The following is a 12070-nucleotide window of genomic DNA, read 5'->3' as shown; positions in this document are numbered from 1 at the left end:
TGTATAGTATTCATTTCACCTTTCAGTAACCTGAAATAGTGAAGAGAGACTGGATATTAAAGACTTGAAAGCTTTCTGACCTCCATAGTTTTGGGAGCCAATCTTCAGAGCTCTCACCTGACTAGTTGAAAAGCATTCAGTTAGCTCCCATACAAAACAATTGTAGGGTTTTATTTATTTATTCATTTCTTTGTTTTTCAAAGTGACTATAAGTAGTTCAAGTTTTAAATTATGCATATTGATTTTTTCGAAAACTTGTTTACTTAAAATTAATTGTTGTAACCAAAGCCCCAGTTATATATTTAATCACATCAAAGCAGTATGTGAAAATCATGTCAAGGCAGTATGGTGCCAAAAGTTATCTCTAGGCATTTCCAGGAGCTCGGAGATAATTGAATCTATTTCTACTGATGGAGCAAGATGAATGATGTCGACCTGAGGAGCCCATTTGCGGATAAATTGTCTTTGGAATAGGATTTCAAATGCTAAATACCTCCATAAATTTAGTTCAGTAACAAACATTTATTAAGTGTCTAATGGGTGCTAAATCTTACAACAGGCATATGCAGTCCAAAAATGAATAAGTCACAGTTTCCCTCAAGAACTCATAGTCTAGTAAGATTTAGCTTTATTTAATTATTTTTGTTTATTATAAGATACCTTCTAGTTCTGATTTTCCTTATGATCTGGCCAAAACTCATTTAAACATATTATATCCCATTTTTAGTCACATAGACCATCATGTCTCCGGTTGATAATAGTTTACTTAATAAATGCATGGCTAAATTAAAAACAAAGATTTTCATACTATTTTAGAAAATATTTTAGATAGACTATAATTCACATTTTATAGATAAGAAAACTTGGCAGGGATCTGACTTTAAACTCAAGTTTCCAAAACCTTGTCAAAAGGACTATATACTGCAGTCCACATGAAAGTAAAGGATATGGAACAATAACTACTATTTGGTACTAATGTTCATTTTACTTGATTGTGGGATTATTATTTTATTTTATGCACTGAGGATAGAATTCATTCTGTTTCCAAGATATTTCTCATGCATTATTTCATACCATTAACAGCTTAATAGATATATTTATTTTGTATTAGTTTTCCAGATCAAGAAATTCGTAAAGTGGCAGTTCAACAATTAGACAACCTCTTAAATGATGAACTACTGGACTATCTCCCACAGCTAGTTCAGGTAAGAACAGCAGAGTTGCCAACGGATTCCAGGATTTTCACTAATAATTCTCTTAAAAAGTTTCCAGTGAGTCAACAGTAGACAACTTAAAGTGATATTGCAATTTGGCCAGTCAAGAGGCTAAATTATAGCTCATATATCAACATGGGTAAGGCAGACGTTCTCTAGCCAAAATTGGTACAGTTACCAAAAAAATGACACATAAGAGTCAAAAAGGATTTTAAAAAAATGATAACTTCACTTATTAATTCGAATTGGAAAAAAAATAGGAATACTTGTGATGAAATCTTTTTACCTGAATATGTAAAACAATAAAAAACTAACCAAATAAATGTTACATAGAAAGCAGCCCTTTGCTAGGCAGCTCCTCATAATTTGTTTTTTGCTTTCCCTCAGAGTACTCTAACACTGATTATAAATCTTATAAAAGTAGTTTTATAAGATAGTACCCAAATTCTGCCACAATAGTACATTTTAGTGACAACACCAAATATCACAATGGTGGAGTAATTTTTGAAAATAATATAAATTTACCTACCAATATGAGGAAGATTGATTTAGTCTGAATATTTTGAAATATAAACAATCAATGTTTTACAAAACACATGTAAATGACTGAATATCCAAACTACAAACAATATTTTTTTCCAAACTGACTGTATATCAAATGTTGAATAGGTCTAAAATAGTTGTCTTTATGGTTTTTGTTGTTGTTTTTGAACTCAGGTGTTTTCTTATTTTAAAGGCCAGGCTGTAGTTACAAGCTATTTTAAATGTCAGGTATCTCAGTTTTTTAACATTTAAGACTGGAAACTCTGAGGCTGATGAGGAAAGTCTCTACTGTTAGACTTCAGTACCATATTACTTTGCAAATAAAATGCACTTCACTGAAGGCCTCCAAGAGAGCTGGTTTTGAAATAGCTCTACCACATAGTTACTTACACTAATTCTTACAGTTGTTACTTCCTTAGATTTACCAGGATAGTGTAATGAAAATGAAGATTAGTCCAACTTGGAGGAATGCTATCCATCTTATGGCCCATGAGTATGGGCAACATGTTACATCTAACACAACTCAAAAAAGTAGGTTTTTACAAAAGTTTATACAGGTTAAATCCATTTGAAGGCACCAATCTGAATCAACACACTTGGCACTAGGAATATCACTGAGAGCCATATATCTGCAAATTCAAATTTTTAAGACAAAGTACACACGGAATCCAACATAGCAAATACACAGAGGTAAAATTAGGTAAAGTTGCAACTATTGCCTAATTAAAAATGAATATTATAAAATGTTTTGAGATGGGAAGAACTGTATAATATGACTATAAAATAAATAAAAACTGGGAAAAATTTTAAGACATTTGTTATGGAGTTTACCCTTAAAATTCCATGCTCTACCCTGACTTCAAAACTTTCTAAGACATAAAAAAAAAAGCCCTGCCCTGTTGCTTATTTTCTGGAAGCATATTATTTTGGTATGTGTAGAAGTATGCAGACTATGTGAAGGCAGTAAGAGAGGACTCTGTGACCACAATGAAAACAGAAGATATGGTTCATAGCTAGGAATCAATAAGACACAGCCCCAGAGTTTACTGCAAACCACAGGTCATAACCATGCAGGTAGGTTCCAAGAGCAGAGTTCATAATAATGCAATGTGCACCTGGAAAATTGCCTATATCCTAGATGGTAAGGCAGGATGTAGGGGGAAATTTTATCTGTAGACAGACTGATGCAGGGAGTTTGGAAGCAAGAAAGGCCATTCCAGATCACCAAGTAATTACTGAGTTCAAGAAGAAATAATGGGGAAATCTAAAGAGAAAGCTAAAAACGGAAGCATGGAAGGGAAATATGGGACACATATGCTCATTGCTCATTTGCTCATTGGCTGTACTCACGATTAGGACATAAACACAATCCATGACCTAGTCAGCAAGTAAGTGAAAGCCATAGCTACAGTTTAATACAACATACATCATGATCTTTACACGTTCAGACAGCTGCAGGAGTTTATGCAAATTTGCTGAAATCATCTTTAGCACTCTCTCACCTTAGGAATTCATCAACTTTCCCATCCTCAAGGATGTTAGCATATTGAAGTGTTTCTTCAGGTGTGCATGTGAATGAATGATGTACTCGCATTTTTCTGCTGTCTGTACTGTGGTATAAAACCCGGCTTAAATTCTGAGTGTGTGTGTGTGTGTGTGTGTGTGTGTGTGTGTGTGTCTGTATGCACACCACAAATTAAATTGCATATTGAGCAACCAAGAATAGAGGCTTTGCCTCTCAAGCAGAAATGAGCATTTTTATGAAGAGAACCCGGTTTTTACTTTTACAGTATATTCAGATTCCTGGGATGATGGTGGAGTCCCCGGTACTGACTGCTGATAGTGAAGCCCCTGCTGAGGGCAGGTGGGGGTCTGAATTAGGTTTCTCAGGATATTAGGGGCTTCCATCATGTTCTGTGTTTTCCACCGGGTTGGGTATCCTAGAAAACCTTAGGAGAGTCGCTCACAGTGGAGATGAGGGAAAGATTTGGGAATATGTGGGTTATGGTGGCAACAAACAGCTTTGAAACCTGTCAGTAAATCTCAAGATCTGCAGGTTAATACTGATACAGTTGGTGATTTCATTTAAGGCTGTTGCTGTGCATTAATTTCATCTCCAAAAGGGTAGAAGTATCTATTGTTTAATAATGCCGTTTTTATATCCAGAAGACTGTTCTGTGATATTATATTCTTGTGCTAGGACTCTCCTCCTAGGCCCGGTTGAATTCTACCAGCCACCAGCTCTTTTCTATTTTCCTGTGATTCTCAAGCATAAATAAGGAAAGGAAATAAGGTTGTGTGCTCTGTTATGAGTTATATACCAGCGAATAAAGCTATCAAAATATATTACTAACATTTTGTTAGAATGTTTATGCTGTTTTCCTTGGTCTTTTCTCAAGCCTCTTAAGTCCCTCTGCATCCTGCTATAATTTTGTTACTGAGAAAGAAAAGAGTAAAGTAATTATATCTCTTACTTCAGGCTGTCAAGTTTGAATGGAACCTTGAAAGTCCTCTAGTGCAACTCCTATTACACCGCTCATTGCAAAGCATCCAGATCGCCCATCGTCTCTACTGGTAAGATTAACTAAGACAAGGTAGGATGCCTGTTTTATTGTCAGATTCTCGCTGTGGAGTGGATTTGAAAGAAGTCAGAAGGCTCCTTTACTTTGTAATTGATATAAGCCTCCACTTAAAATGCAGCCAAATTTGAGAGTCTTTGTCAATGTTATTTTTACTTATGTGTATAATTTAACTGTCATCTTCAAAATCTTCCTTTTGTAATGTTGCTGCTGTTTAAATCCAATATGAATTTTAAATCTAGATGATACCTTTCCTAAAGCTTTAAATCACAAAGGTCTTATCTACTAGTTGAAGATTTCAATATAAAATTTAGTTATAAGATTGTGGATGTTTTGGAAAACTGTGTTTTAAATTAATTTCTGTACTGTATTTGTTATAAGCAGTGGAATCTAAAGGTCAATATACACTCTTTCTGTTGAAAATTCCTAGGGCACTAAACTTTTCCTCAAGCATAAATTTGGAATAGTATTATTGGAGAAATAGACTTATTTTAGAAATATCAGAATTTCTCCCATCATCACCTCCTCTTGATCTATTGAACATCACACTCTTTGGATGCTGTTCTTTCTCCCTTTCTTTCATTACGAACTTCATAGATTCAATTTCATAGCAAAAAAAAATTTAACAGTTACAAGTGTCAGTGACCTAAGGATAAAATTGGGTCTATATTTTGTCCTCACGTATGTATGGCAGGCATCATTTACTGGCTACAGTTTCTAGTGAAGAACTTTAATTAACAGAAAAAAAAGGAAGTCAATGTCATTTTTCAGCATCATTTTTTTTTCTGCTTTGGAAAACATTACTCATGTTGACATCACTCTTCCCATGAAAATGAATCAGTTATTTCATAGCAAAGTAGAGATACAAGGAATTGTCAGGCACCAATATTTGGTTTGATGTTCATTTTCATTTTAAATGCCTAATATAAAAAAGCAGAACATTTTTCGCTAGCATGTCAGTATAATGAGGCATCAGATACATTGACTAGCAATGGGTCCTTCACTGAACAGACTCTCTTATCAAGCTCTGAATGAAGTCTTATTCCCTTTAGTTTTTCAATCAGCCACTGTGGAGTTAAGGGAAGTTATATGGGTATATTTGGTGATGTTTGGCTATCGTATTAAAGCTAAGATTTCATTAAATTAATTGGTTACTTCTCCTAAATGTTACTCTTCACTTTTTTTTAAATGGGTTCATTAAAATGAAAGCATATTATAAAAGTAACATGACCAGATAAAAACATTGATTTAAATATTTAAAAAAATAATAATATAAAAGTATATAAAAAAGGTAATTTAAAAATATATATCTTAAAAATAGAATAAAATATTAAGGTGTTATCCTTACTCATTATTTGTTATAATACTAGTGCCACCTTAGTAAGTCCTTCATCTGCTAAAGTGGTGTGAAAAGTGGAGTCATTTGAAAGGCAATCATGAGTACAAACAAAGTTGTAAATCAATGTCATACTTGCGAGTTCACAATAATTATAATTATGTCACTGTTTCCAAAGAAGTAGGAAGGACAGTCCTTGTAAGTATAATTCTCGCCCTATGGAAAAGAGAAAGACCAATAACAAAGCTCGTTTCTCCTCTCACTGATTTAAGAAGAGCGTGTATAAGATGGAAGGAATAGGAAAAAAATGTAAAGTATAAGTGGACTGCTTGTGTTTAAATGCTTAATTGGTGAGAATATGAAAAGGGAAAATGAAAATACAGGGAGATTTTCAAATCTCTACTTCCTTTTAAAACAAATAAAAATTAAGAATCAGGCAAAAATACTAAGCATGAAATAATATTACTTATATTTAAAACATGCTTCAAGTTTAAAAAAAAATAGCTGGTACCTAGCACCACATTTAGGGAATATTGGTGTGTAGAATGTTGAGTTAAAACTTTAAGGATGCAACTCAAACCCCGCATGATACACTTAAACAATTCTCATCGTATCTTTCAATAATAATAATAATAATAATAATAAAAGCAGTGTTCTGTAATAATTACTTAAAAAGTTAGAGATCCATCAGCCATCAGTTTAATAATTTCTTATCACCTAGAAAAGCTACTGCTTCCTCAGATTCAGCATATTTAACGCTAAACTCAACATCTTGACCCGCCCACCCAGGCCTTGCAGTCTTCCTTGGATCTTCCTTGATTCTCACAAACATGCCCAATTATTTACCAAGCCCCATAATGCCATACTTCCTAAATAACTCTCCCACCATCCACTGCTTCCACTTGTCACTGCCACTGTTCAGCAGGTTGCCTCACCAGTAATGAATTATGAATGAATTGCTTAGACAGAAAACTGAATGAACTGCTTGGCACCATTGTGTGCGGTCTTCCTGAAAAGAGAAATTGACTCTTGGAATTACTGCAAGTCTCCTCCACTGGAAGGGTGACTGTAAGATGAGGAGCCCTTACTTTTCATGGAAAGGGAGTTAATAATAGGCTTTGGGTTTAGAAGGTTTAAAAGCTTTCAATCCAGTTGGCATCCTAAAAGGTGGCTGTAATTGGGAACCATAACATTGTGGGTTCACACCTTGGAGGCCCCTGCCCCCATTACCTAACAATTAATTATAGAAGCTTAAACTCAATGCCCCTTGCCATTTTGGATAGGAAACAGTTTAACTGATAGTGAGGTATTGGGTTGGATGGCGGCCTCCAAAAAGATATATCCACATCCTAATGCCAAGAACCTGTAAATATGAACTTATTTGGAAAAAGGACCTTTGAAGACGTAATTAAATTAAAGATCTTGAGGTTAGATCTACTTGGATGATCAGGGTGGGTCCTAAATCCATTGACAAAGTCCTTATAAGAAACAGAAAAGGAGAAAACACAGAGAGAGAGAGAGAGAGAGAGAGAGAGAGAGAGAGAGAGAGAGAGAGAGAGAGAGAAAGAGAGAGAAGGCCATGTGAGAAGGAGGTACTGATTCAAGTGATGCAGCTAGAAGCCAAGAAATGTCCAGAGTCGGGCCGGCCGATTGGCTCAGTTGGTTAAGAGCTCGCTCAAGAGTGTGAGCTCTGAGCAACAGGGTCGCCGGTTCAATTCCCAGCCTGAGCTGAGCTGCCACTGAGCTGCCAACAGGTGTCAGGATGGCTCAGCTAAAAAAAACAAAGAACAACAACAAAAAACAAACAAACAAACAAGAAATGTCCAGAGTCCTCAGAAGCCAGGAGAGGCAAAGAAAAAAAAAAAAAGAAAGAAAAGAAAAAGGACTCTCCCTTAGAACCTTGAGAGGGAGCACAGCCTAATTTTGATTTCAGACTTCTGGGATCCAGAACTGTGAGAATACATTTCTGTTGTTTAATCCACCCGTTTGTGGTCATTTATTATGACAACCACAGGAAATAATACAACAGGAAAAGATTCGATGAAGGGCCCTGACTAGGATGGCTGTGATGTCACGTGACACAGAAACTTTCCCTGACCCTCTCCCCAGCCACCATTTGGGTTGAGTGAATATTGCTCCCATGTTATACCCCAGAATGTACTTGACGTGACTCTGCCAGGCATCATGTCACACTACCTTAACGCTTCTATGTCTCTGACTACTTCCACTCTTAGTCCATGTATTGGCTAATGATAGCAAGCATGTCATATTCTTCAGCATACTAATCTCACCATTTTCTGGAATTTAGGAGATGCTAAAAAAATAAAAAGTTTTCAAAGTCATGAATCCATAGATATTTCTTTAAGGCCATCAATGTTTTCTCATGCCGGGGATCCCAGACAGTACACTCTGAAAGGCAGTGTTGGTGCCTCGGCCAGAACCCCTTTACCTGGCTGGTGCATCCATCTCGCAGCTTCTGGGAGTGCTGGCTGCTAATTGGCCACTGCCTCTTCTCTAGAGTATTGTTCTCTGCTAACACAGTAATCTGGCCTGGAAGGTGGGGAATCTCTAAGGTATAATAATGTACATGCCAGAGCCTCCCCACCGATCAGATCAAGGCTAAACTTGACTTTGACCTTGTCCTTGTTAACTCTGTTCCCTATAATGCTTACTCTATTCCCTCTATTTCCTGAGGAACACTCCTTCAGTAAATCACATATACCTAAATTCCTGTCTCAGAGTCTGTTCTAGGGAACCTGACCTAATAAGCATTTCTTTATTGAAGATAAAAATTTAAATATGTGTTGTTTTTAATTGGAGCCTCAGTGTGTTTTGAGACATATCATAAATGGAACAGCAATGTTTCAGCCTTTCATGCACCTAATACTAAGTCCAATTGAGTGAGCGCCAAGACAGAGCCCATTTGAATCAAAATCGGTATGGTAGGGAACCATTTTATAACCTGGCTGCTTTATAAACTGTTACTTAAGGCATGTGCTACAAAAACCTGAAAGCGTTTCCTTCAAGGTGCGGGGATGGACTGAGATAAAGTTCTCATTTGCAAGCTTTGTAAGTACAGACATTTTTTTCTGTGTTATTCACTGATATATCACAAGCACCTAGTACAATACTTGGTACTTAACAGGTAATCAATGAATTGCTACTGAATGAATGAATGAATAAGATTTTGTTGCCTGAGTCAAGCTGTGCACATGCAGACTTGTGACAGAAGGGGGCAGAAGAGGGTTGCTTGAGCAGTCAATCGAGCTTGATGCCGAACCAGGGCTGGCGAGGCTAGAGCAAATTCTGGAGGTTGGCCCAGTCAGGTACTTGGCAATGAATAGCACTAGTGAAGTCAACCGGACTGGAGGGCGAGTGGAGCAGAAGTCAGGGACTAATCAGAGTCAGAAGCAAGAGCCTGAAGAATAAGGTGATGCAGCAGTGTCTGTTGGACCAATTGGGAGAACCACAGAATGAATTAAGCCAATGAATGGTATGTATATCTGGTACTAGGAGGCCCTTCCAGGGTGGCACATGGTATTAAAGGACCGTATTCTATAAGCTTTACTATACTACTCATAAAATTGAGATGATACAAAATCTGCCCATTCATTTTCTAAACAACCTACCCTATTTTTTTTTTAATCTAGAATTTGGGGGCAATATCTCAAATCAGGGACTACTCTAAATCAAAACAATGTGAAAATTTTGCATCACATGATTTGAGGTCACACATGTCCGCTTCATCCCCTCTCTTAAGGATATTTCCCCTGGTGCCTGAAATTCTCTCACTAGTGAGTGATTTCTTTTTCCCTCAGAAGTTCTTTTCTAATATGAATATATATGAATATATATATATATATATATATATATATATATATTCAGAACATAATGCTTATGATTATTAGTTTATCATCTGTTATTTATGTGACTAACATTAAGATGCTAGATGCTGTTGAACTATTAAGAAGAAGACACAATGGTCCTTGCCTAAATAGGCTCAAAGGCAAACCACACATTAGCATCCAGGCAGCAGGAAAGAGGCCACGTGGCAGGGATGGAGTAGATGGAGGCAACTGACAACAAATTCCATCCAGTTTATAGTTTTGCCTATGACTTGTTCCAAATTCAACTTCTGAGCAGAAAGGCAAAGCTGGGGCATCAAGTAGATAAAAAGGCCTAGATGTGTGCTCCTATTCTGTCAGAGTTAAATACTGATAAAGGCATACAAACGAATGCACAAAGGAGGTAAATGCCCTGTCTGCTTTGATGTCTGAAACACTCCTTGAAGAAAGAGTAAAGAGCTGAACTTGAGGGAGTTATTGCAGAGTAATAGAGCATGCAGGATACAGAATCAATAGGAGAGTTTAAAGTCTCAGTCCTTTACCTCTAGAACCATTCTATTGCTACTAATTCACCTTTTTACCTTTATGCTGTAATAAATAATGTATTATTGTTTCACTTTTTGGTAAGAGAAAGATATGTCTTGCTGTCATTTAATATCGATCTATTGTAATCATCTTTCACGCTGTTGTTCTGAGAAAAGTATACACCAGACAAAATCCGTATGATAAGCAATTTGATGAACAGTAGCTGTTCTCTACCCTATCAACCTGAGAAAAAGTGATGGTATTTGTAAGAAAGTTTACATTTTACGTAGTAATAAGTAAAATCCATTAGCACAGCTTTCCAGTTAAGGTATAATATGGGAACAGTTGTTTTTGTCTGTTTTATTTCTAGTTTATGTGGTGGAGGCTTCATGAAGTTCCTGTAATAAAAATAGTTTAAAAGCAATACAATTTTTAAATCAATTTTTGAATATCATTTAAATCTTACGACTCTTATTAAATACACATGAAAATAGACTGATACCAAGTTACACCACAAATGCATGCAAAAGCCAGAAACAGAGATCCACCTTAAATTTATTCCTAGTTTAAATTATTTTCCCTTCAAATTCTTCTATTTTGTTTTTAAAAAGTGAAGAGCTACAAAAATGAACACTTTGTATACATGCACTGACCTCTAATGTTGAACTTGGACCATATCTGGCCTTTGGGAACTGAACTTTCTAATCCACTCTCTAGTAATTTTTCATTATAATAGCCACATACAATTATATCGCCACTTCCTTAGAAAATAATCTGGTTTCTGTATAATAACATCAGTCCCCTCTGTCATAGTTTATGCTAGAGATTTGGGTTAAGGCCTTGAAAACCAGTATTATACTGTTTAGTTTGCATTGTTTCTCCATCAGCCTACAGCTTTGCTCTAGCCAACAAAAAATATGGTCAACAAAAAGTCATTCTGTTTAGAAATCATCTTTGTCTTCTAATAATTGAAATGAATAGACTAACACATATTCATAGAGTTACAGGATTGGGGAGTCAAATGGAACCTTCAAAATCATCTGCTATAATCCTTTTTTTCCCCTAGGAAGGGATTTCAACAAGTTAAGTGATTCATCCAATGACAACCAGCTGGTTAAAGACTTGAGATTAAGATCTTTCTTTTCCATGACTTCTCATGCCTTATTCAGATCTCTTTCCAATTCAACATCTACTTCTAAAAAAAAAAATGCAACTTGAATTCATAAAATGTTTGTTTTTCTCTCAATAATTAGAAACTCTTTCAAGTACTGAAGAGGTGGCTTTTCCCTAACTTAAAAGCAAAACTGAAGGAAAAACAATATCCCAAATGGAGATCTTGTTATCTAATAGCTCAAAATTTTTGCCTTTTGGTGTTGGTGTGACCCACAAATGCTGTCAATTATAATATTAATTAATAAGTATGTGCAGTAAGCTTCCCAAAATACTGTGTACTTGAAGGAGTTTTGAAAGAAGCAATAGGTTTTTTTCTAGAATCTTTCTTTGTAGTTCCTGATTAATAGTTGAAATACTAAATTTGCTCTTCATTTTACTATGAGAACATTACTAATAAGAAAACAATTACTAAGTAATTTACTTAGTAGATTCAGTTTGTATTTATTTTTAATACACATTATGTAAAACCAAGACTTTCTCAGTTTTCTCAAAAACACTGAGCAACTAGCAATATGCTAATGAAATTCAAGTCAGCCTATTTCATCAAGTTAATGAGTTAGAAAATAAATTCCTATAGCCCAGACAAGAACTTGGCAATAAAAAAACACAAGCAAAATCAATCTTTACTTTCCTTCTAAGTAAAAAATACTCAGTAAGCAATTGGACATAGAAGCCTGAATAGCAGGAGAAAAATCTGAAATAGTACCAGAGAACTGGGACATAACACCATATTGATGGTACTTGCCTGGCTTCTATCTATGGCTCAGTCATCCCCCAGATGTGGCATTCTCATCTGGATTCCCTGAAACCAGATTCAAAAAAAGAGAGAAAGAAAGTCAGAGCATCGTGTCAAAC

The 12070-nt window shown here is 35.8% G+C and overlaps 1 protein-coding gene across 1 annotated transcript in view; it reads left to right on the top strand.

Annotated features, from left to right (window-relative positions):
• PIK3C2G (phosphatidylinositol-4-phosphate 3-kinase catalytic subunit type 2 gamma) overlaps positions 1-12070 on the top strand; it is a 310994-nt gene that overhangs the window by 135186 nt on the left and 163738 nt on the right. Inside the window, exons 16-17 of the mRNA XM_019623621.1 lie at positions 1112-1205; positions 4237-4331. Of these exons, the coding sequence (XP_019479166.1) occupies positions 1112-1205; positions 4237-4331 (189 nt within the window). The remainder of the gene's footprint in view (positions 1-1111; positions 1206-4236; positions 4332-12070) is intronic.

The sequence above is a fragment of the Hipposideros armiger genome, unplaced genomic scaffold (assembly GCF_001890085.2).
Source record: "Hipposideros armiger isolate ML-2016 unplaced genomic scaffold, ASM189008v1 scaffold_554, whole genome shotgun sequence".
Lineage (NCBI taxonomy): Eukaryota > Metazoa > Chordata > Mammalia > Chiroptera > Hipposideridae > Hipposideros > Hipposideros armiger.
The sequence above is the reverse complement of the archived record's forward strand: the minus strand, read 5'-3'. Positions and strand labels throughout refer to the sequence as shown.